Consider the following 24,694-nt stretch of genomic DNA (forward strand, 5'->3'; position numbering starts at 1 on the left):
ACTTTCCATATGATGACTGTTAACTTTTGTGTTTTGATAACTGATAACAAGCTTACTGTTATAAACCCTCCTTTGACACCATTACACTGATTGGCCTGATAAGAACCATGTGGATTAGAAGGGCCAAATATGCAGGTTTGGGGTACTGAGAAGGTATAAATGAATCACTGTCCAAACCCAGAAGTGGCTGTGGAAAAGCAAGAGCACCGATTTGCACTTGCTGACCTTACATTTATCACTGTTGTGGAAATTCAACTATTGCCTCTGACTCCTCCCTCTCTGCAGGCCTTTAGACGGGTTCCTCCGTGGCTACCCCGCCCTCAAGTCCCCCATCCTGGTGTCGGGCCCCCGGCTGGCCGCGGAGGACTCCTTCAGCCGCCATTTTGAGAGCATCATGGAGTCGCACCGCGCCAAGGGCACGTCCTACTGCAGCCTGGACAGCGAGGACCTGCTGACCTCCAGCGGCCAGTCCATCCTAACCTTCGACCTGCCCACCCTCACCCCCGAGGTGCAGTGCCAGACCTACCAGAGCGCCCGGGAGATCGTGGGGCTCAGCTTCGCCCCGCTGGCCCGCAGGGAGACCCCCAGCGGCTCGGTGGACACCCTCGCCGCGCTGGACTCCGACGCCACCCGCGCCCCGTCTAGCGAGCGGCTGAGTACCTGCTCCGAGGACACGCCCTCCTGGGGGTGGTACAGCACCCTCTCTCCCAGGTCAGTGCCCCCTCTGACCCACCTGTCCCCGAAATGCCATGAGAAATAGTAATGACATCACACTGACAAAGAGTTTCAACAGCACAAGCTGCACAAATGCTCTCACCATTAGACTCTCCACACTCTCTGAGTTTCCACCTCGTTCTGTTCATTTTGATATCAAGGGCATAGGCATATCCCCACATTCTTTTGAGGGGGTCGTGTCCTTGATATTGAAGCCTTGTGATTTTGTGGTTACAACAATTCAGTGCTTCCTTTACTTGCATATATTAGCACAGTTTCACTCAGATGACCCCGCAGCACCCTTGTTTATTCCTCTGCACATTTGTAAGTTGCTCTGGATAAGGGTTTCTGCTTAAATTATTCCCTCCCAACATCCAGAAAATAGATTTATGATAGCCCTTGATTAGGGGAGACACTTTTCTCATATGTTGCTGGTCCAGTGTTTACACTTTAGACATAAGAAGATAATAACTAGTCATATCAGTGATGCTTTTCCTGTCCTGGGTCATATTATACATCTCTCAGGTCTGAAGAATAAATACAATGCCTTAATTTAATGTGAATATGGAAGAACGGATGTGAAGCAAGACAGAGAGCATTTTTATTAATGCTTGAATGCACCATGTCACTCTCACTTGACTCGGTCCACCACACTGATTAAGGCAATTTCCAGAACGTTGTGCACATTGTGCTCCAGCATAAATAAAACTAGTAGTAATTTTGGAATATTCTGATAAGTACTGCCTGTTTCTTTTATGTGTTTGTATTTTCTGGATTCACATAAAATGTATTATCATACATTCTGCTACATTCTGACACTTTTAGACCTTCATTCACAAAATTTTACCACTAGATGGCAATAAAGGGCCATAGTTTTGTGGTGGAATGCGATCCTTTATTCTTTTCCAAAGAACTGCTCTTAGCTGAAAGAGGAGATTGTGATGGCAGGAGTGTGTTTGTGCATTTGCTTATGCATGTATGTTTTTTGCATGGATGTAAGTCGGTATGTGTGTGTAACTGTATATATATATGTGTGTGTGTGTGTGTCTATGTGTGTTTATGTTTCTGTGTTTGTGCTTGCATGTGTGGGCACGTGTGTGTGTGTGTTTGCCTCCTACTGCAACCGCTTGGCTCCTTTTTTCTGGTGAAGCTGGTTCAGTGGTGGAGTCCAGCCAGCCTTTCTTGGTCTCCGGGGAACAGCTGATGTGACTTCCTAATATATTGTGCGACTTGAAGGGTTTTAAAATAGAAAGAAAAGGACAAGCAGTGAATGGGCCGTGGGTTCTGTGAGCTGCCTGTCCATTTGACTGCAGATTAGAACAGCAGGAGCAGGATTATCGCCAGACCAGAAGCACACTGAAGTACATGGAAGACTTCAGACAGCCTCAAAAAACACAGATAAGTTTCCATTCTCATGGAGCACTGTAATCCTGTGAGATCCAGAGAAACTGTAACATCAAAATCACAGCCTGAAGTACCGAAGCATATTTTAGATGTTTTTGAGAACTATCAATAACTTTGTGGTGATGAAAGTTTTAAGATGAAGTAGGAGTGTACTCTAATCCTCCACCCTACCTCCTTTTGCAATAATTATAGAGGTTCATTGTGTTCTTTTTCGCTCAGTACCATGAGGAAGTAACTAATTATTTCAGCTATTATTGGCTGGAGTGGAGAAGGCAGTTGTTAATTCACACACAGCCACTGAACTGCATTGTGACAGCAGTTTAATTAGACAGAACGTGCATGTCACTCTGACCTTGCTCAGCTCAACTGTCATGCTCACAAAAGACACTCCCCCCTACCAAAAAAAAAAAGAAATAAGAAAAGAAAAAAATCAACGCTCTCCCCTACCAAAAAAACAAAACATAAACCTGGTAATTACATTTTTATTTGTTATTCTGGACAAGTTTTGAACAAGTCAAGCAGCATTCCTGCTTCTCATTGGTGGATTCTTCCTGATGGGGTGTTCTGATAGAAGGAGTAGCTACTTAATGAGACAGAGAGTAAACAGAATGTGTCAGAATTGTCGATATTGCTAATTACCAATTTAATTTACATTATTTAATTTTAGTAATTTTATTTTGTTTAGTTTTCTTTTAGGTTACTACTGATACTTTTAACATTCATCCTAATGAATTATTAATAGTTTTGTGTTGTTTTTCCAATAAAGAATATTCAAACTCAAATGAACTGTGTGAGAAAGAGAGAGAGGGTGAGATGAAGAGTGGGAGCAGCACGGAGGAAAAGAGCGTGAGGGATTTGAACAGGAAATCTCTGATGCCAGGTTTTGAGAGATGAGTAGAGAGAGAGAAAGAGAGGGGGAAAGAAAATGCCCCAGGGAGAAAGAAAGAGGAGGGAACAGAAGAGAAAGCACTGGGACGCTGTGTTGAGTTGGTGAGGAAGTGGATGCGAGCTGAGCGCGAGAGTCAACACGACTGAAGAACTGAAATATCGGCTGACTGAAGGACTCGCTGACTCATAGGCTGACAGGGGTAGGGACTGACATACTGAAGAACGGACAGACCGACAGACTCAGGAGAACTCAGGAGATAGGGCCTGCTGGAGTCACCATGGCGATGGGGGAGGCAGGTAGGATGCAGACTGAGGCCTGTGGGAGTCTGACGGCATGACCACACTGAAAGGTGGCGACTGCGTGGGGAGGGGGAGGGGCAGGGGTAGGGCGAGCTCCATGAGGAGCTGGCAGGGCGTGGCCGTAGAGGACAGGCCCAGCCCCCTACACCACTCCAGACGCAGGTGAGTCTCAGCTCCCCTCCCTACCCCATTTTTGATGCTTCTCTGTGTCCTTGAAGGGGATCTGTGGATGGGACAATGTTACTGGAAACATGGTATAAAAGTGTTAAGGGGAGGTACCACAGATGAGTAGGGAAAACAATTAATCACATTTTATGTTTTTAATGTGGACACAAATGCAAACATTTTTTGTATTATGACTTATATTTTCGTAGGATCATATGCAAATTATCTCATGAATAATACAAGTTAAAACTTTGCATATTTGTTACATTTGCATATTAGTTACTTAGTCATATATTCGTTTTCTTCTCAGTGGTTAATTTTTCTTTTTCGATGTAATGAATAACTCAGGAGCTGGTAATTAACAGAGGGTTTTTTTCTAAATTTTGTTTTATTGATGAATATTCAAAATAACCCCATGTACTGTATATGCCAAGACAAGCTTCTGTAAATTACCTGCTATTTTGGTTAAGAAGCACCATGTTAAATTTGGTAGCTATGTCTTTAGTTTTGTTCAGGAAATACGTAATTTAGAGAAAATGGCTGTTAAAGCTCATTTTGTCCTTCGTTATACTTGATGCGTCTGGTATAAACACATCTAAATGAACTATTTGAAGTTGTTCTGATAATTGTTTCTGGTATTATATGAGACTACGGTAGTTGTAGATGCTAAATATCATAATATTTTAAAATGCATCTATCCAGCCGAAATGATCCTTTTCACCTGTGGTGTCTCCCCTTAATTCCGATCCCCACACCTAGTAGCTGGGCGAATGTCTTGTTTGCGCAGGAAATGTACATCTGTCAATATGGAAATTATGAGGCTTTGTCCAGCATTGGGCCCCTCCTGGTGTTTTTGCCTGAGTGTGTTTTCATTATCGATTTATTGAGCTATTTATTGAGTCAGGCAGAGCACCTGCTGTTGGTGGAAGTCTTTAATGTGCTGTGGGCTGGAGCAGAAGATTGTTTCATTACTGTAAATGTTTGCCATAGGAATGTAATCATGTGTGATAAATGGGTCATCCAGTGTATTGAATAGCTTTGGCTAGTCTAAAGAGCATCCAACACTGTGGCCATGCTTGGTCTTGAACACCCCAAGGCTGTCCACAATAAGGAAATAAGGAAAGGCTATAATTAGTTTATAGTCCCAACTCCTTAAAAGATAACAAATCACAGTAATGGCACTACAAATCAGTACGCTAATCATCTCAATACAAGAATAATGATGTGATAAGCAGCGATGATATGGTATGTAAGGCTGTAATTCCTGCACGGATCACCCATTATGGATGTGAAAGCCCTCAGGTTAGAGCTGATAGTCTGCACATTAACCTCATATTCATTGTTTCATTTCAAATCCAATGTGCTGGAGTACAGAACCAAAACCAACAAAAATTGTGCCACTGTCCAAATACTTACAGGCAGCACTGTATATAAGATTTTGTTTTGAAATTGCGGAGAAAAAGAAAAACAGCATTTTAAAAAACCACTGAGAAAGTATTGATTTTTTAAGACATGACTCTGTTTATGCATTGTGTTGTTCTGCTGTGGCATACATTATGAATACACTGCCAAAATGTGGACTATTAAACAGCACATTAATAAGGAGTATACATTAGTGTCCTATAGACCGAACAGATTTATTAAGTTTTAAAGCACAGCTGAGCTTTTACCGCCTGTGGAACTGCGACATGTGGTGTCTGCTAATGTTCACATTTCCCATGTGTGTGTATTTTCGTTTGAGGAGTTCCAAATTTAGTACCGCAAAAAAAAAGAAAAAAAAGAAAAGATGTGTATATCAGTGAATAATTGTGATTTACTATCCGCATACTTAGTAGCTAGTAAATACCTCCATAAATGGAAATGAAGTGATGCATCCTGGGGCTAATTATATATCTAACTGTCTAACTATCCTTAGTAAATCTATCCCCTAATTTTCTTATTTACCAATATGAACACACAAACTTAAATGCTGTTATTATGATAATGATGCACGTGACTGTAATAAGTAGATTTTAAATGCGTTTTTAGAGGAACTTTGGCTCTCATTGTGTCATCTCTCTCTCAACTCATTGCTAGATAGAGACTCCTTTGTTTAGTCAGCTTCTGTTTGTCCTGAGCTGGTGGACTGCAGGGCAGAGAGAAGCCAGCAGCAGACTGCAAAGCTTTGAGAGGGCGTGCGAGCGCGCGTGTGACCCTCCTGAATGTTGCACTGATGGGTCAGGCCTACAGTTGCAACTGGGCCTGCCAAACTGGGGGAGAGAAAAGGGGAAGGAAACATTGTTTACCAAAAATGAACTAACTAGCTAGCTAGTTAGCTAACTAACTAAATAAAAAAGTAAACAAATAAAAACATACAGAAGCATTTCATCAGAGTTTAATACTAAAATACTGTGAAAAGTAAATCCCCCTCCCTCTAAAATTCAAATTCAAAGATGTGTTTTCCCAAGGTAAAACAAAGAAAATACATTTTAAACTATGCCAGCTTTTTAATAATAATAATAATAAAATAATAATAATAATAATGTTGCATATTCTCTGTCCTTGTCTTCCCCCCTCCCTCAGAGAGAGGCCCCCCCGTGCAGCGGTGGACTCTGACCTGGATCGGGACCTCAGCGAGCTGCTGGGCCTGGGGAGCACTGACACCCTGACCAATGGCAGCAAGGCTGACCTGGAAGCCGCTAAACGATTGGCCAAACGCCTCTTCACCCGGGACGGGTTCAGGAAGTCCGACGTGGCCAAACAGCTGAGCAGGAAGTGAGGACTCTGATACCATTCCCCCCCCCCCCCAAATCTGTTCTGCCTCTCAGCACACAGTATTCTATCTCTACTCATGCACAGGCCTGTACTGATGCCCCCCTTAAAGCCTGACCTAGTTTCTAATGGCAATGCCCTTCCCATCTCCCTGTTAGCAGTGTCCTGGGAGGGACCCTGATAAAAGTAATGGTTCTGTGATGGTGTAAATGAAACAGAATATGGATTTCTTGATTTGATGATGGACACACTCTAAGGAATCTCTGTCTGGGCCTCTGCTGTTTTCCCCTGCTGGAGATGCCTGAGCTGATTAGCAGGCGATCGAGTGGCGGGAGTGGCTTTGTAAATGGGGGGCGTGGTCAAAAACTGACGCCGTCTTTCTCCCTGCCTGTGCTGTTCTGCTTCCAGCAATGACTTCAGCCGCATGGTTGCCGAGGAGTACCTGCGCTTCTTCAGCTTCACGGGCATGACCCTGGACCGGGCGCTGCGGTCAGTGTTTAAACACAGTGTCATGGCTCATCTTTTGAGGCACGACATAAAAAAAACATTTATCCTGGTTTTTTTTTTTTTGCATCCAAAACAAGGTTGGGTTTCTGGCGAAGTCTATGCATGTGTATAATTTATTTCATTTTTTTCTCAACTTTTTAGCTCATTCGAATCATAGCACTTTAAATCTAGGAATGATTATTCTGTGGTTGGACTGCCATTGAGTCGTATTCCTACTCAGTGCCCTCTGGTGGTAGGCAAGCATAGGATTATACCTAGCTTGCCCAGTGGAGGGCACAAAAATATGTGAAGAACCACGTTTTGGATGGAGCGGAAGTGATCACTCTCCCTGTTTCAGGGTCTTTGGGTGTGTTTTGTTCAGTGAGAGTGAACTCTTCATCCCTGCCTCCCTCCCTCCCTGTCCCCTCCCTGTTTCAGGGTCTTTGGGTGTGTTTTGTTCAGTGAGAGTGAACTCTTCATCCCTGCCTCCCTCCCTCCCTGTCCCCTCTCTGTTTCAGGGCCTTCCTGAGTGAGTTTGCCCTGATGGGGGAGACACAGGAGCGAGAGCGTGTGCTGGCTCACTTCTCCCGAAGGTACATCTACTGCAACCCCAGCTGCACCCTGTCTGAAGGTGAGAGGGTGCCGTGTGTGTGTCTGTGTGTGTGTGTGCGTGCGCATGTGCGTGCGTGCGTATGTGCGTGTGTGCATATGTGCGTGCGTGCATACATGTGATAGAGGAAGGAGAAAGAATGGTAGAGAGAAGGTGATTTGTATTTTCAATCATTTATACATATATTTATCATTGCTAAACACTAACGTGTTTCTCACTTCAGCTACTTTTTTCCACACCACTCAATAGACCCATAACATTATATATTCTGATGGAGGATCAGTTGTTTTGTTTCCTTTAAGTGGAAATGGGATTTTCCATATGATCCTCTTACGGTATTACATTGCATCGTGCATTTGCTTGGGGAATGACCTTATCCAATGGGGGTTTAAACAGCTTATGGCTCTACACATGATCCATTTATATAGCTGGATATTTACCGTAGCAATATGTGTTAAGTACTGTGCTCAGAGGTAATATGACCCCATTTGGATCACATACTGCGACCCCCCATTCCAGCCCTTTCATATTAGCTCTGCCTCCACGACTGCCAATTTCCAATTTCAATTCGATTTCGTCATTATCCGACATTTTCTATTCTGTTAGCAAATAGCAAATACAGGGCTAATTTGATGTACTGCAAATAATGTTTTGTTTGACCTCCTAGTAACAAAATACTTTTGTCTTCACATGGACTCTTCCCTTATTGATGGTAGCAGTGTTACTGTGAGCTGTATAAATGATTTAGAGCTGATTTTGGGTGGATTCATTTCCCTCTGTGCGACCAAGTCCCTTAACGAGCGTCAGGCTTTGACAAGCTGTCATGTAGTGGGCAGCTAATGATCTCTAATCTCAGCTGCCACGGTTTCCTGTGTTTGCCTGTCTTAGAGGCCAGACTGTGGTAATTGAGTCTATATTTGGTTAGCATTCATCAGAGCTTTTGCTTCTGTCTGTGCAGACATAATTGTATAGTCTGTTTAGGAGCAGTTAGCTTGCAGAGTGGGCTAGCCTATTACTGAGGAAACTCAGGAATTTACATTTTCAAATTTTGTTATACTGCCACGTTTGGCCTTTTTGAATATTAACTCTCAATTATGTAATGTTTCATTGAAATATATTCTCTTAGATTTAACCTGATTGCTTTAGTGTTTCTTTTCTCACTAGAGTTCAACATGAGAGAATTCTGGGTGCTTGCTACAGGAATTATGATTTAATGGGCTCTTTGCTTCCCTTTCAAACATTAAAATGGGTTTTGATGGTGAAAGAACTGGCACCAGGTTTTGACTGGTATATTTTTGTGGAATGTCTTTTTATAGTGCAAAGCATTTGAAATAAACCAATTTTAATACATTATTTTCATAATGAAACTTCCACATTTCACCAATGCTTGATTGAAGCAGGCATAATTGTGCACTAGCACTACCAGACAGCATTGTTGTTTATTGTGAGAGGTGGCATTATTAATTGCCAATTTCTGACAGTATAGAATAAAATACTTTTTTGAAGGTAGTTAAAATTCCTGAAGATGCACATTTTTGTTTCATGGCCATTTTCTATATTTATTTAGATATTTATTGCTCTTTTTATCTCTTTATTTTGTTTTCAGACAGTGTCCACACCCTGACCTGTGCCCTGATGCTGCTCAACACTGATCTTCATGGGCGTGTGAGTGTCTAAAAGGGAGAGATCTAGAGGGGTGGCGGGGGGGTGGGGGGGTGAGGGATGAGATGCTTAATCAGACAGGAAGCGTTCTAGTCATGCATCATGCTACAAAATGGGGCAGCGAGGACTAATACCACAAAGGGAACTGTCATTTCTAGACGTAACATACAGTTAAATTATGAAAACAACCAACAACAAACCAATACCAGTCAATTACGAATGACGAATCCCTAATTTGCAGATTTTGATAGCTGTTCCAGTTGCAATGCGGTACTGTGATTTAGGGGTTTAAACTGCAGCTGAGCACGATGCAACTGACCCTAGATGTGCTGCTGTGGTAGACGGTAGGGAAAATTAGCCTCTAACAAATCTGTGGCCGGGCCTGGATGCAGTCTCTGGGCTCAGTCAAGGCTCACACTGTTGGTTGTGCAGACATAAATCCAGTATCCCCATTAAAACTCATGCATGTGAAGGACTATGGGTCCCCCCTCTTTCCCCCCTTTCTTCAGTGCAAAAATCTAGGGCATTCTCAGGCGCTCAGTAAGATGTGATGGAAGGTAGATGATTAATTGAGATGTTGAGCAGCTGGTCAGATGGAAAACCCGGCCCTTGAGGACTGGAGTTGGATTGGATCTGGGTGTGGAATCCAGCATCATTCCATGTGAACAGTACAAGTTGAACGGTACATGCTGAACGTTTTTTGCCTGGAGAAAGTATGCCCACACAACAGTGAGAGGGTACAAATGGGGTGCCCAATCCTATTCCTGGAGATCTACCCTCGTGTAGGTTTTCATTTCAACCCTAATTTGGCACACCCTACTAATTAGCAGCTCAACGAGATGTCGAGCTGTTGAATGAGGTGTGCCTTGTTAGGGTTGGAAAGAAAACCTACAGGATGGTGGATCTCCAGGAACAGGATTGGGAAGCCTGGACCTGAACTATGGCTGCTGTGGGATGGGAACGGAAGGAGCGGGTATGGGGTAAACTGGAGGTGCAGTGCTGGTGACCCTCTGGGCTCCCCCCACCAGAACACTGGCAAGAGGATGTCCTGCCTGCAGTTCATTGGGAACCTGGAAGGGCTGAATGATGGGCAGGAGTACCCTAAGGATCTCCTCAAGGTGAGCCAGCCACACACACACACACACATTCACAAACATACTAAGACACATACATGAATTTACAGACACACAAACGTGCATGCGCACACTCTAACACACACATGCACACACATACAAACAGATACACACACGAACGCACGCACACACATAGCCACACACACACACACACACACACACACACACACACACAGACACACACACACACACACACACACACATGCTCTGCTCTGAAACCCATGACGTCCAGCCAGCAGCTGCTTCTGTTCACTCTGCAGTCCACATTTTAATCATGCACAGACACTGGCCTGAACAGGAAACGTCATGTGTAGCTTGTGCCGATAGGCTGTTGCTGCCTGATTGGCCGGAGGGAGCCTCAGGTGCATGATGAAATGTGTACTAAAATCCCTCCCCTTTCCTAGGCAGTCATATTGAAGTAATGTGCTGCAATGGGGCGTATCCACACTCAAGAACTGTGCTTTAACAGGATGAGCCACCCAGCAGGCCACACTAATGTGATTCTTACTCATCATTGCGTGTTGATTAATCATTGACTGAGTTTCAGAAATTACGATGCGGAGCGTCTCTCTGGGCTTTTGTTACAGGCTGTAATTTCCCTCTCAGTTAATCTCTTCTGAGCTCTTGGATACTAATGGCATATTCCACCTGATTGCAGGTGCACCGCTGTGGTGCGGCTCACACTCTCCCCCGATAAACTTCACGCTGCTTGTTGATTCGATTTCGGCAACTGTAATGTGCAGTCGTGCTGCAGAGGAGCTGTGCCTTCTGGTTTGATCAAAGCGAGATCAGCTATGGGGAGCTGCTAGTGTTTCATAAAAAAACCCGAATGTCTGTGTGTGTGTATGTGCACTTGTACTGTGTGTGGTTGTGTGTGTCTGTGTTCGGGTGGGTTTGTGTGTCTTTGCGATTGTGTCGGTTTGTGTGCCTGTGTGTGTGTGTTTGTGATTGTATGTGTGCAAGTATGTGAATTATGTGTGTCTCTATGTTTGTGCGGGTTTGCGTTTGTATGCCTGGGAGTATTTGTGATTGTGCGCGTGCACGAGTATGTGCGTTTTGTGTGTGTGTAAGGGGTGTGTCTGTATGTTTGCGTGGGCTTGTGTTTGTGTGCCCGTATGTGCTTTTGTGCGAGTATGTGCTTTTGCGAGTGTGTGTGTGTGTGTCCGTTTATCTGTGTGTCAGTTACAGCTGAATGGTTTGTGCTGGCATGCATTGCTGTGCCCAGTATGGTTACCGGAATGCAATGCCAGCTGGCGGGCACAGCTGTCCCTCTGTGACTTTGCTCACACCACTGCAGCCAAGCAGGCCTTGGCCCCAGCAGCTTTTGGACTGCTTTCCAGGGATAAACAAGAGACCCTGTGGCACTGGCAGACCAGTAGGTGGTGCTGTTCCCTCAGCTGCATATACTAGAGCTCTTCATACTTTGTACCTTTAAAGAAACAGAGGCACATTTATAGTAATATTTAAATCCAACGGTTTTCCATCACATGTGATCTGAGTTGGGGCACTTTGGGCTTTCTCTTTTGTGGAGGGTAATCCAGCGAGTTCTTAAAGTGTGCGTGTACCTCTGCCTTGTAAAGAGCAGAAGGATTATGACCGGTCCTGTCGGTGCATGCTCAGAGAACTCATCGACGTTGCTGTATAATTCTCATTACTTAACATATGCAGATATCATCAGCCTACTGCTTAACTGTGGGATTAGGCTGTACTGAGAACTTTAGAATGAGCCCTTTAGCCTAGGGTTGGCATTTTATTTGCACAAAAATATAAATTATTATTATTAATAATAATAATAATAATAATAATAATAATATGGCAGCATGGAGGAGCAGTGCGTAGGACTGTTGCCTCACAGCACGACGGTAGCACATTCGAATCTCGGTCAGGGCCTTTGTGTGGGTTTCCTCTATAGTAGCTCTCCTCTTAACTCCCACAGTCCAAAGGCATGCAGGTTAGGTTAACTGGACAGTTGAAATCATCCTGGGGGTAGGAATGTGTTGTGTGGGCTCTGCGAATGATTGAGGTCCTGTCTGGGGTGTATTCCTGCCTTTCTCCCGATGTCTGCTGGGATAGGCTCCAGCTCCGAGACCGCGACAAGGAGTAAGCGGTTTAGAAAATGGATAGATAGATAGATGGATGGATGGATGGATGGATGGATAATAGCGCATGAAGGATATTTTAAAGCATTCTCACCTCTGCCTCTCTCTCTTTATCTCCCTCTCGCTCTCTCTCTCTCCCTCCCCCTCCTCCCTCCAGGCACCCATTCTTTTTTCTGTCCCTCGCATGGCGCCTCTAAAGATTTTCACCTCCCACTCTCACCTTCTCTCTCTCCTTCCGCCCATTTTGTACAATACTCTCGTCACTTCCCACTCGTTTATCATCCTTTTTGTTATCTCTCCATTTGCTTTTTCAGCCGTTTCCCGCTTTCTTTGTCATTCTCACACCCCCCCCACCCCCACCCCCTGCCCTCGTCTTTTTCTCCCTTCTTCCTCTCTTTCTCACTTCTCTGGTAATCCACCAGTTAAACGGCGACTGCTTTATCTAACTGTGCTGCTGCTCCCAGGAATCTCTGCCTATTTATCCTGCAGGCACTTTCAGTAAAGTAGTCATAGCACAATGGAACCTGCTGTTCTCTCTCTCTGTGCCTTCATCAAGAGCAGTCTCTCTCTCTCCCCCCCTCTCTCTCTCTCTCTCCCCCTCTCTCTCTCTCTCTCTCCTCTCTCTCTCTCTCTCTCCTCTTTATCTCTTTCAATACAAATTGAATTTAGATGCATGCTTTATGAGCAGGACAGTGACAAAGTAAAAGAGACAACAATCAGTAACGTTGCATAAAATAAAAATTGTGTTTCACAAGTGAGTATTTATTTACAGTGCTAATAATTACCACAAGGAAAATATGTATACCTTGACCCAAATATTGGGTCCGTTACTGCATACAATTTATATCATGTCGGTTGTGGAGCTGCAAGAAGTGTATACACACAAACACACACACACACACACACACACAAAGAATGTTTATTTCAACATACATATATGTAAGTACGCAGCATGCACTGCCAATTTGTAGATTATGTCCACCTACATAGTATATGTCGTTTTTTGCATGCATTGGTGAATATATTTTACAGTACATGTTTTTAAAAATATGGTGTGCTAAAATGCATTTTTTAAATAGAATTGAATGGTATATTATATATGAATAAATGTGCATTATGTACTATATGCATATAATATACAATATATTGAATATATCTACAGAAATTGAAGTGATATTTGTCAATTTACTGATTCTCAGTTATATTCTGCACATTTTGTCATTCTGAAAATGAAAAATTCCTTGTCTTTGCGTGGATGTTATAAATCTTCAGAGGAAAATAAACCACAGTGTGCAGAATGTTTGTTCGTTATGCATATGAAGACAAAAGGCACATCTTTGTGACATTTAGCATGTTCTGCACATGATTCAGTGATAGCATGAATCCATATAGTTACATTAGAGATTTGGCTTAGAGATGTTCAGAATTGCACGACCAAGCATACAAATTAGGAAGGTCCTGCTGTGGTTGGCAATAAATGGGTGTTGACTTTTATTTTATTAAGTCAACCAAGCATCAGGAGCATCTCTGTATGAGTTCAACTGTGTGTGCAGTCTGATTTTTATGCCCCCTCATGTGTCTTTGTGCCTGTGTGTAATTGCATATTTGTGTGTGTGTGTTTGTGTGTGTGTGTGTGAGTGTGTGTGTGTGTGTGCTTGTACGTGGTGTATGTATGTGTGTGCATGCGAGCGTGTGCATGTGTGTGTAGGTGTGCGTGTGTGTGTGTGTGTGTGTGTGTGAGTGTGTGTGAGTGTGTGTGTGTGTGTGTGTGTGTGCATGTGTGCATGTGTGTGCTACAGCTCTGCCGACGTGTGTGTTTATGTAGGTGTCTGATCATATGGCCAGTGAACCGAGTGTACAGAGGTTTTGTAGATGATTGGCTGAGTGGGTTCTAGGAGTGTAGATCAGAATACCTCAGCTGTATTTTGGTATTTATGTATGTATGTATGTATGCATGTATGTATGTATGTACAGTATGTATGCATGTATGTATGTACTGTATGCATGTATGTATGTATACTGTATGTATGTGTATGTATGTATGTTTGTTGTATGTATGTATATCAATTGTGAAGTGAAATAAAGAAACCAGACTGTTGTAACATTTGTTATCTTTTTGTGAAAGGAGTTATTTTGTGTCTGCTCAGAAGTCTTTCTCTGGGGGGTGTTCACTTTACGCAGCTTATCCTGACCTCTTGTGCTCCTGCTTGTCTGGAGTAAGTGTACCCCCTGTAGCTGCATTTTCCATTAGTCCGCCAGAGGTCTTCAGAAGATGGAGTGTGTGTGTGTGTGTGTGAGAGAGAGAGAGAGAGAGAGAGAGAGAGAGAGAGAGAGAGAGAGAGAGAGCGCAGTTAGAGTAGGGTCGTATTTGAATGAGATGAGTACAGGACTCGCTGCTTACGTCAGTAGCACTGTGCAGTCAGAGCTAGCCTCTGCACCCTGGTCCGTCTCACTACTGAAGGAGCCAAAGGGTGAAGGAAGCACTGAAATCATTTCCTTTCTTCCCTCTGAGCTGAATACCTCTTACCAGCCTCACTGGAAATGCACTTTTGGGTGGGGATTTTTGAAATGATGATTTTTGGTTTACTGCCTGCTGCAAACGTGTTGGAGACATCAGCCTGCATGGACGATGTGCTACCTGAGCAAAACTGAATGGTCCCAGTTAGTTTTGACTCCACAGAGAGCAAGACCACAGCCTTGCAGTAGATGGACCCACTTTCTGGTCCTCAACTTGCCACTCACTATGTGCCATGAATCACCTGTGTGGTTCAGACCCACAATACGATGACGAGGGCGGTGGTGGCCAAATGCGTCCTTTAAAGAGAACCGCATGAAGAATGAAATTAAAATGAAGTACGAACATTGTGTGTCCAGCCGCGTTTGTGACAATCATGGCCATCGTGAGTGCCAGCCACTTTTCTTCACCTTGGATTCAACTCGGGCAGCACAGTGGTGAAGTGGGTAGCACTGTCGCCTCACAGAAGGTGCTGGGTTCAAATCCCGGCCTGGGCCATTTTTGTGTGTTTGCGTATTCTCCCCGTGTCCGAGTGGGTTTCCTCCCACAGTCTAAATACATGCAGGTAGGCTATTTGGAGACTCTAAATTGCCCATAGGTATGAGTGTGTGAGTAAATGATGGGTGAATGGAGTGTGTAAGCTCTGCAATGGATTGGCGACCTGTCCAGGGTGTATTCCTGTCTCTCATCCAATGCACCCTGGGATAGGCTCCAGCACCCCCTGTGACCCTGAACAGGAATAAGTGGGAACAGATAATGGATGTTTTCTTCCAAAAAAAAAAAAAAACTCTGTACCCGTGTCACCATAGGCATCAATCTATGGAAGGAGGGGCATGAGTTATGGGTGATAATGACTGACCGTTAAATTTCAAAAGTGTGTGTTTTTGTGTGAAAACTGACCTCTGTAGACCATGTTTTCTCAAAGTGCAGGGCAGTAAGTATGACTGGTTTACTCGTGGTTATGAGAAAGCAACATCGCGTACGATAAAAAAAAATCCCTTTAATACTGACATTCCTCTTGAACCCTTGACTGTAACTACTTCAGCGGAAAACTCCAGCTGAATAACCGGATTAAAAATGGAAGCTTTTTCACTTTCCCCGGATAAGTATGTCCACCCGGCAGGTAGAAATACAGCAGCGTGACATGGAGCGGAGTGTGCCTGCCTCCGGCGGACAACAGCGCAAGTCTGTAGGTGGTTTTCAACGACGTAGATATAGAATCGCTCGATTGGGCGCGGACCTAGAATGGCTCGGCTGGATAATCACTTTAGCTGGGCGGTCTGTTCTTTCCTGTCCACTCTACTGCTGGTCGTGAGCGGCGTAACGTTGGAAACTGCGGGAGGGCTGCAGAAAATAGCCAGACGGTGTCCTTGGGCCGAGCAGCCTGGAGAAGAGCAGCTGTTGAGTGACGGTTGATTGAGTTCGTGCGCGCGTTTGAGGGGGGGGGGGGGCGGGCCGGCCGTGTTGAGCAGCTTTTGAGTGCGTTCACGTGATGGGAGGCCGCGCTGAGGACAGTTGGTCCCGAATCAGATCATTTTTGCATGGATTTTAACTGACCCTTTGTCTGTGGAGGAAGTGACTGTGAATGGCAGAGCTCCGGCACAGCTTGGATGCAAATGGGCCCGGGTGATGTGTGTGTGTGTTTGTGTGTGTGTGTGCCTGTATGTGTATGTGTTTGTGTGCGCACGTGTGTGCCTGTATGTGTATGTGTTTGTGTGTGTGCCTGTATGTATTTGTGTGTGTGCATGTGTATGTGTGTGTGTGTGCGCACATGCATGCGTATGTGCCTGTACATGTATGTATTTGTGTGTTTGCGTGTGCATGTGTGAGTAAGTATGTGTGTGTGAGCGTGTGTGTGTGCACATGTGCATGTATGTGTGTGTTTGTGTGTGTGTGCTTGTAGGTGTGTGTGTGTGTGTGTGTGCATGTAGGTGTGTGTTTGTGTGTGTGAGTGCACGTGTGTGTATGAGTATGTGTGTGCATGTTAGTATGCGTGTATGTGTGTGTGTGTGTGTGTGTGTGTGTGTGTGCGTTTGTTAGTGCTTGCTCTATGTGGTTATGCTTTATTCATGTGTAAATCCTCCCAGAACAGCATTTATATATATATATTTCTATTCCCATGTTATTCACATTTGTGCGTTCTCCTCTCTGTCTCCTACTTGGCTCTGCTCCTGTGGATCAGCCCCTCGAATTTCTGCCCTACATGTGTAATGCATAGGGGGACGCAGCCGGGGGATAAGGATAGATCACACTGCCCTGTCTCAAAATGTGCAGAATATGTGCGGACGTGGAGTACCTTTAGTCCTGGCAGTCTGGCCTGCTGTCGGTCTGTCACTTTCCTCCCCGAAAACCTCATTAAACTAGCCCACCTAGCTCTAGCGCTAGCTTCTGGTTCTTGAATTCTTAACCTCTTTTTTTTAATTTTATTGAATATATCTGCTGTGTATTCTCATCAGAACTGGAGTTGCTAATGACAGACTTCAAACAATGATGTGTCTTTTTTAATGGATTTTTTGTCATAATAGTCACATTAAACCTATGCATATGCACTGTTTTTTAAGATAGTTGGTCAGTTTCTTTCACACACACAAATACTGTACACACACACACACACCCACACACACACACACACACACACACACGCGCACATACCGTTCTACTGGTTTCTCCTCTCTCCCTTATTCTCTTCCTCGTCGTACCTCTCCTACCTATCTAGAGACAAGCGCTGAATGCTAATTGGCATCTCTAGGAAGGGGGGGGGGGGGTGCAAAGCTGGGAAGCTGTGATTCGCTGCTCACAGACGGAGAGAGGGGGAGAGAGATACGCATGGAGGGAGTGAGGTAGAGAGAGGGAGAGAGAGAGAGAGAGAGAGAGGGAGCGATCGCCCTCCCATCAGGTCTCTTTCTCGCTGTGATTCAAACGCTTCTCATCCGCAGAAGGGAGGACAAAAAAAAGGGAGACGGCATTTTAAAAGGACCGAGCGACGAGGACGGAAGGACTCTCAGCTCGCCCCGCGGAACACGGGATTGGGAAAGGGGAAAACCGTGTCGACGCATTAGGAGCACAAACAAGTGGATGTCCCAAAAAAAATAAAAAATTCTGGAATATTTTTTCCACCTCCTGAAAAAAAAAACCCAAAAATGAGGATCGGACAGCATTTGAAGAACCCTGCCAGATAAGAAGAGGATATACGTGTTTTGGACAGGGGTGCCGAGTAGCCTCCTTACTTCCATGGAGAGGGTCCATTTTGAACGGGTGCAACAGGATATACTCTCCCCCGTGGACAAAACCGCCAGCCTTCCTCTGGACCTGCATCCTTAGCCGGACCGTTCACTCCTCACCCGGAACTCCCTTAAGCTCACCGTGGGTTTTTAGTGGGGCTTATTTTTTGGTTTGTTTGTTTTTGTCCTTTGTGTGTGTGTGTGTGTGTTCTTTTCTGGGAGACATGACGCAACACCGAGAGGGATTTGGGAATCTCTGCTTGTGAGTGGGCGGAAGCCTCTCTCTCTCCTTCTGTCCAAGTGGTGTGTTTGCGTGGTGTGTGTATGTGCGTGCGCGTGTGCGCGCGTATTTGCGTGGTTGTGTGTGCGTGAACTTGCCTTTCCAGCTGTTTGTTTCTAGAAATTTCCATTTCCTTTCATTTGTCCAGATGCCACCACAGGTGTAACTGCCCATCTGTGTGAGTGTGTGTGTGTGTGTGTACCTGCGTGTTTGTGTTTTAGTTCTGTTCTGTGCCTGCAGGAAGTCCACAGGTGTATACAGGAGGAGCTGTGGTGCACCTGCACTTAGGACTTGGCTGTAGGGCTTACAGAGTCAAGCTGGGAAGTCACTGTGTCTTTTGGGGGTGTGAAGAATCAGTTTGCACCCTTTGGTAAACACACCTTTTGGCCCTCAGGACCAGAAAGGGGCTGTGGACACTAGAAGGCGCCCCCACACCGAGCAGCTCTGCCTGGACCTGTCCCGACAGGTCAAAGGGACACCGCCTCTCAGAATCCAGCCACAGTTCATTTAGACCCCGTGGATAAAACTGTGAAGGACCTTCAGCTGTACTAGCGTCCGTGTCTCTGCATGTATAATAAATCAATCAACGCCTAAATCAATATTTCATGTCCAGCCACTCTGCCCACAGGAGTCTTTGAGTACCGTGTGGCATTCTCTTTTTCTCAGGACCTCCCAAAGCTTCCCTGTGACTCTGGAAACAACAACTGTGGCCTAGCGCGTCTGACATCACCGTGCGCGCCCGACTAACCAAGAGCAGGCCTTCTTCTGCCTGACCGAAGGAGTACACCCCTGTCTTTGCGAATCACATCGCTTACCTGCCCCGGCTGCCGGCACTGAATCTGAGTCTTGGGAGCTGACAGGAAGAGAGATAGAGAGATAGAGAGATAGAGAGATCGGGAGAGACAGAAGGAACGAAGAAGAGTCGTCTGCCCGATCCCCGGAAGACCGGACGCCAGCTGCGAGAACCGTCAGGAAAGCGCGAGAGCGAGAGGACCCGAATTCCGCCAACCTCTCGGGGGTTCTGAGTGCCGCCTCCGCCCCAGGGCCCTGACCCGCCGCCGTCACCGCCACCGCCACCGTCGCCATGATCGGGGTGAACAGCCTGCACTCGGCGGGGCGCCTGCGGTCCCGCTCCCTCTGCTCCGTGCGCTACGGGCGTGACTTTCGGGTGATGGACCCCTTTCGCTTCCCCCGGACCCCCCGCTCGCGCTCGCTCAAGCCTCTGGTGTTCCCCGACCTGCTGGGCAAGGCCCAGGACGGCCAGAACCACCCGCAGGCCCGCAAGAGGAAAAAGGTATGGCTCTGCTCCCTAAAACGCCACGGGCTGACCCCTCACCTCACCTCTTACCTATTGTACGCACACCTGGTGAGGACAATACTGCAGCTTACATTTAACTTATAACTGTGGCTACACACACCTGATATTGATAATGTCATTTATACTCATCTTCTGGGCCATATCACCACTACACACACCTGGAGTGGAAAACTTAGGTAACGCTCACCTGTCTCACTTACTTTCTCTCTCTCTCTCTCTCTCACTCTCTCTCACACACACACATTCACACTCAGTTGGTATTGTGGTTTTGGAACACTTACAGCTTCCACCTGCGTTTGGGGTCTTATTTTGGGGCCCTTTAGGGATTTCTATTACACACACACACCTCAAAATTAACTGGAGTGCACATCCACTCACCTGTTGGTGTCTTGAGGGTCATGTATCCTGTGAGCAGCTCACTCCTGTAGTGAAACCTGCATTAGTGTGGAGGGCTGAAGCAGAGATGGCGTTGGGGGATAGCCCACTCCTAATTATCCTTTATTGTCCTACCTTTAACCTTTTGACCTTTTTAAAAAAACCAGTGTCCTCATTGACTTGGGCACTTTTAATCTTCTATGAGTGCAGTCAGCACGCTGAGTGTACCTGCCAACACAATTTGCACAGGGTTTTCAGTGAGTCTAAAAGAGGAAGATCTACATCACTGCCGTCTGGAGAAAATACTAAAATCCAATCGATTAAACCTGGTTGCCTTTCCAAAGATTACATCCCCAAATGCTGATTATGTCTGGTTTATTTATTTTTTTATTTATTTTTTTACAGTACTTGTCCTGCCTCAGAGACCGCCGTGTTGGCCTAACCCTTTCAGCGTCATTCAGGAACTTGAAACCTTTTCATCATTACTTATCGGGCTGTCAGTCACAGCTGTGTGGCATGGATGCCCACTTCAGAATTCATGGCTCAACCATATGTGGTTCTTAGATGAAGTGGACAAGGTGAAATCTGTGTGCACAGTTTCTTAACAGGTGCTTGACTCCTGCCTGTATGGCCTACTGCTCTTATAATAACTGTGTGGTCATGAGAGACCCATTTTTCCCAGCTTAAGAACGCTTTCCTCGCCAAGTCACCATTGCATGTCGATGCTGAAGTGATAATGGCTTCCTGTTGATAATCTCAAATAAATAGCTGGTTTATTGGCTGCGGGTTTTATTAGGTACATGCATTTATCTGAGATTTGAAGCAATTCGTGCTGTTTTAGTGGTTTTACATGAAAAGAAAGAATTCAATATTTGCAAGTGATTCTTTTAGCCATCTAGTGCACTTGCTGACTTAAAGGCGCAGTATGTAAGTTCTGAGAAACGAACAAGAGTGAGCTAGATTTTGAAAAAAATGTTCCACCCCCTCCCCTCTGCTCTCCCTTCAAAGCCCCTACTTCCAAACACATGCACTTTCACTGCCTGGCATCTGGGTACTGGAGAGAGAGGGCAAGAGCATTGAAAAGTAGGGAGAGAAGTGCAGCATGCCTCATTCACAGGTAGGAAAGAAAACACAACGTCATCATAATGGACATAAACAATGAACGTAGCTATAGCTTTTACTTACAGCTATGGTCTACAGCAAGCATGGTATTATCGGCAGAAATGATTGAGCTTGATGCCTGATTGATGCACAGCCAAACTTCATTTTGAATTGAACATTATTTTTGCTACAGCAAATTTCACCTACAATGTTTGTTGATAAAGTAGCTAAGTCGGCTGCACAGTTCAGGGGGATAATAAATCCCAACAGAAATTAAACAAGCAAGATAATTATCTGTCCAGCAGCAATAAAGCAAGCTCAGCATCACTTTTGAAGCCCTTCAAATCTCGGAGCTCTCACCATCACTGAAATGCCAAACTGATGTTCACTCTTATCTTGTCTCTCGCTAGGTTCAAGTCCTTTTTGGTAAAAATCTTTTATTCTTCTGTCATTTTTTTTTTCTTTCTGATTTTATCAGTATATGCTGTTGTAGGCAAAGCAGAACTGGTCATTTTGGCAAATTTTTCCCCTGGAGTTCTTATTTCATTTTGTACTAGCTTGCTATATCTATCTATTGCACTGCCTCTGCAATATCTCTGCTCTGGTCTTATCTGTGTAATCCTGCCCTGCCTGCTTTGACAGTGCTGTGAACACATAAGATGATTGACTGGCAGGTAGGGCAGCCTCCATGCAGAGAGCTGTCCTGATTGGTTGTTAAGATTCAGGCACTGTGAAATTTGGAGTGGCTGATTTCAGAGCTTGGGGCAGTCAGAGAGATGAGATATTTTTCCTAGAGATTTTAATTTATTGATATCTATAGGGATGTGAAAGAAATTTAACCAAATATACACAAACGTTTTCTAATACAAACTTACATACTGCACAATGAAGTTTCAGTAGTTCTGGTTGAGGGAAAAATGTGAAATGGATGAATGAAATGAAATATCTTGAAGAGACAAGACTATTTGATGAAGAGAACATAATATTTGGTTAGTCTGGTCATTTACCTACACACATTTTTAACAGGTTTATTTTGGTCAGAAGATCTACTTACAGTAACAAAAAATGTTTTTTTTTGGTTCATAAAAAATGTAATTGTTTTGTACAGAGCAGGTTCAAATATATGGGATCTCAGAAATGCACCGTGAGTAGAATTGGTTTAGATACTGCTATTTATAATTATTTTGCATCCCGTACTGTCCCCAAAATAGCTTGCATGGTAGTACCACTTTAAAGGAGGTTACTTCACTGCTCCTGGAGTAAGTGGTGATTCTCCACTATGGCTGTTCTGTGCTTAGGTGTGCAGTGCTTCCCCTGACCTCCTTGTGTCTTTCAGCTCACCTACTGCTGTATATCTAATGAGGACAATGTGTGTGTGCATGTACACGTGTGTGTGTGTCTGTGTGTATGTATGTGTGTGAGTGTGTGTGTGTCGGTGTGTGTTACTATGTGTTTGTATATGTGTGTGTGTGTGTGCGTGTGTGTGTATGTGTGTGTGTGTTACTATGTGTTTGTATGTGTGTGTGAGTGTATGTGTGTGTGTTTGGGGTGTTTATTTGTGTATACGTGTATGCCTGCATGCATTTATGTTTGTGTGTGGATTGGGAAAGCAGGGGATAAGTCAGTACAGCCACATCCCCCCCACCCCCCCCCCATCTCTCTCCTCATGACAAGCAATCCTCATTCCTCTCACTTATCGCTCGATTACTGTCCACTCCTACTCCTGGGACTGCTGGCTGTCAGGCCTTGCCCGATCAGTTGAGACCAGAGGCTCTCACTGGTCATCATCCCACAGGTCCTGAAAAACAGCACGGACAGTGACCAGAATCGCTGTCTAATTTAATCTCAGTAAATAGATTAGTGAGTACGTGTGTGTGTGTGTGTGTGTGTGTGTGTGTGATTGGGGGGGGTGACTCCCTCTTCCTTCCCTTTTGTTACCATTAATTGATTTGCTTTGCAGCCGCGCGTAACCAGGGCACCTTGCACAGTGTTCATTTTGATGCACTGTGTTACCCATTCATACAGCTGGATGTTTTACCAAAGCGATTCATGCCTGTGAAGTGCTGCACTCTTTGTGCCCTCAAAATGTGCTCTCTCTCGGGCAGCGAACCAACCAGCACGACCACGTCATTCGTATAACGCCGTCGCTCTTCCGCTAACTGCTCCTCTCTGTTCCTCTGTGTTCCTCTCCTTTGTGCTTGTTGTGTGTTGTTACATACACTCCTGATGTAATTACAGTTCTGTTACACTGCTGTAGATTCAGTATAACATTTTGTGCTATTTAAAACCATTGGCCCTGTTTTGTCAGTATTTTTGTATTGTAGAAGGGTTCCATTTTTGTTCATTTGTTCATTGTCCAATTCTCACAGTTGGTGGGCACAAAAAAGTGGGTATTGATTAGTATTCAAATTGTATGACTAATCATAATGAGTATTTTTATTGTGGTGGTTGTTGTTGTAGTATAAGAATAATATAGCACTATGAAATGAATTACAAGCATATCACTAAAGCTGTGTTCCTGAACAACAATAGCATAAGTACAAAGAATTAGATTAAACAGGCAACAACTGAAGCAAATGTTTTTGGAGGATGGAAATGTAGTGTGACAGCTTGGGGACAGCGTTCGAATCGGGCGAGCGCTACAGCGTCTGGTTTAGCAGACAGGGCGTCTGGTCTGCGGTCCCCCTGAATGAGCAGAGGGAGGACGTGGAAGGTGAACGGGGCGGAGGGAGAGCGGCAGAGGAGGAGGAGCGGGGAGGAGGGACGGGGAGGAGTCGCTGGTGGCGGCGGCGCTCGCGGCCGACCGGGACGCGATTGGCCGTCGTCTCGGAGACGCGCTGTCTAACGGAGCGCAGACGCGACGGCGGCGCGCCGCCCCGCGCCGGGCTAGCGGGTTTACTCGAAGCGCGGTGGATAAATCTCCCCCCGCTGTCGGGGCTGGATGTAGTCACCGGCGCGGGATGGCAGCCCCCGCTCAGGTCTTCCCCTTTTTATCGAGGGCGAGACATCGAGATGCAGCGCACGGCGCCGAGAGGAGGCCATGAATCAAAGCTACGTTTTCCTGAGCGCGTGGATGTTTTATGAATGGGTATTTATATAAATGAGATGCAGTGGCTGTTTAGAGGGCCAATTTCTCCGCTGGAATGAAATAATCAATACTTTGTATTAATGTGCTGTTATCGAGTAGCCCGTAGGCATTCTGTAGTTTGTCGGGAGGTCACGCTGCTTTATTCAGTTCTCTGAACAAAGACAAAGTTTTATCATTTCGCCTCATTATGCAATTTTCAAGGACACCTCCTTGAAATAATTAAATCAAGTGTGGGCACATTTGACAGCCCATAAGAGCCCGACTGATAAACACTTATTTGCGCAGCATTGTGGGACGTTCGGGAGGTTGTCTGTTGCATTTGCGGAGATACAGTTTGATTGATTGATTTACATCCCCTTACTCAGCCTGCTTGAAGTGTACTGCAGCAGCAGCAGTTCATAAATTCAGCTGAGGATGAGGCAGTCAGGTGTGACAGTAATTGCGACCATAGCTTGTTCTTCTCTAACACTCACACGCACACACATGCACACACACATGCGCGCATGTACTGTACACACACACACACACACATGCACGCATGCATGCACACACGCACGCTCACTCTCACACCTACCTGTGCGTGC

At 45.1% G+C, this 24,694-nt stretch overlaps 1 protein-coding gene across 3 annotated transcripts in view; it reads left to right on the forward strand.

Annotated features, from left to right (window-relative positions):
* Positions 1–24,694, forward strand: part of LOC135247489 (PH and SEC7 domain-containing protein 1-like) — a 63,773-nt gene that overhangs the window by 17,977 nt on the left and 21,102 nt on the right. The window contains exons 5-10 of one of the 3 annotated variants that reach the window (XM_064320983.1): positions 286–711; positions 6,034–6,225; positions 6,631–6,711; positions 7,227–7,339; positions 8,925–8,983; positions 10,009–10,098. In XM_064320983.1, coding sequence (XP_064177053.1) covers positions 286–711; positions 6,034–6,225; positions 6,631–6,711; positions 7,227–7,339; positions 8,925–8,983; positions 10,009–10,098 — 961 coding nt within the window. Of the gene's footprint in view, positions 1–285; positions 712–2,823; positions 3,469–6,033; positions 6,226–6,630; positions 6,712–7,226; positions 7,340–8,924; positions 8,984–10,008; positions 10,099–17,570; positions 19,523–24,694 lie in introns of those variants that run through there. The other 2 variants (XM_064320984.1, XM_064320985.1) reach the window with 2 other exon arrangements.

Source organism: Anguilla rostrata, chromosome 2, assembly GCF_018555375.3.
Source record: "Anguilla rostrata isolate EN2019 chromosome 2, ASM1855537v3, whole genome shotgun sequence".
Lineage (NCBI taxonomy): Eukaryota > Metazoa > Chordata > Actinopteri > Anguilliformes > Anguillidae > Anguilla > Anguilla rostrata.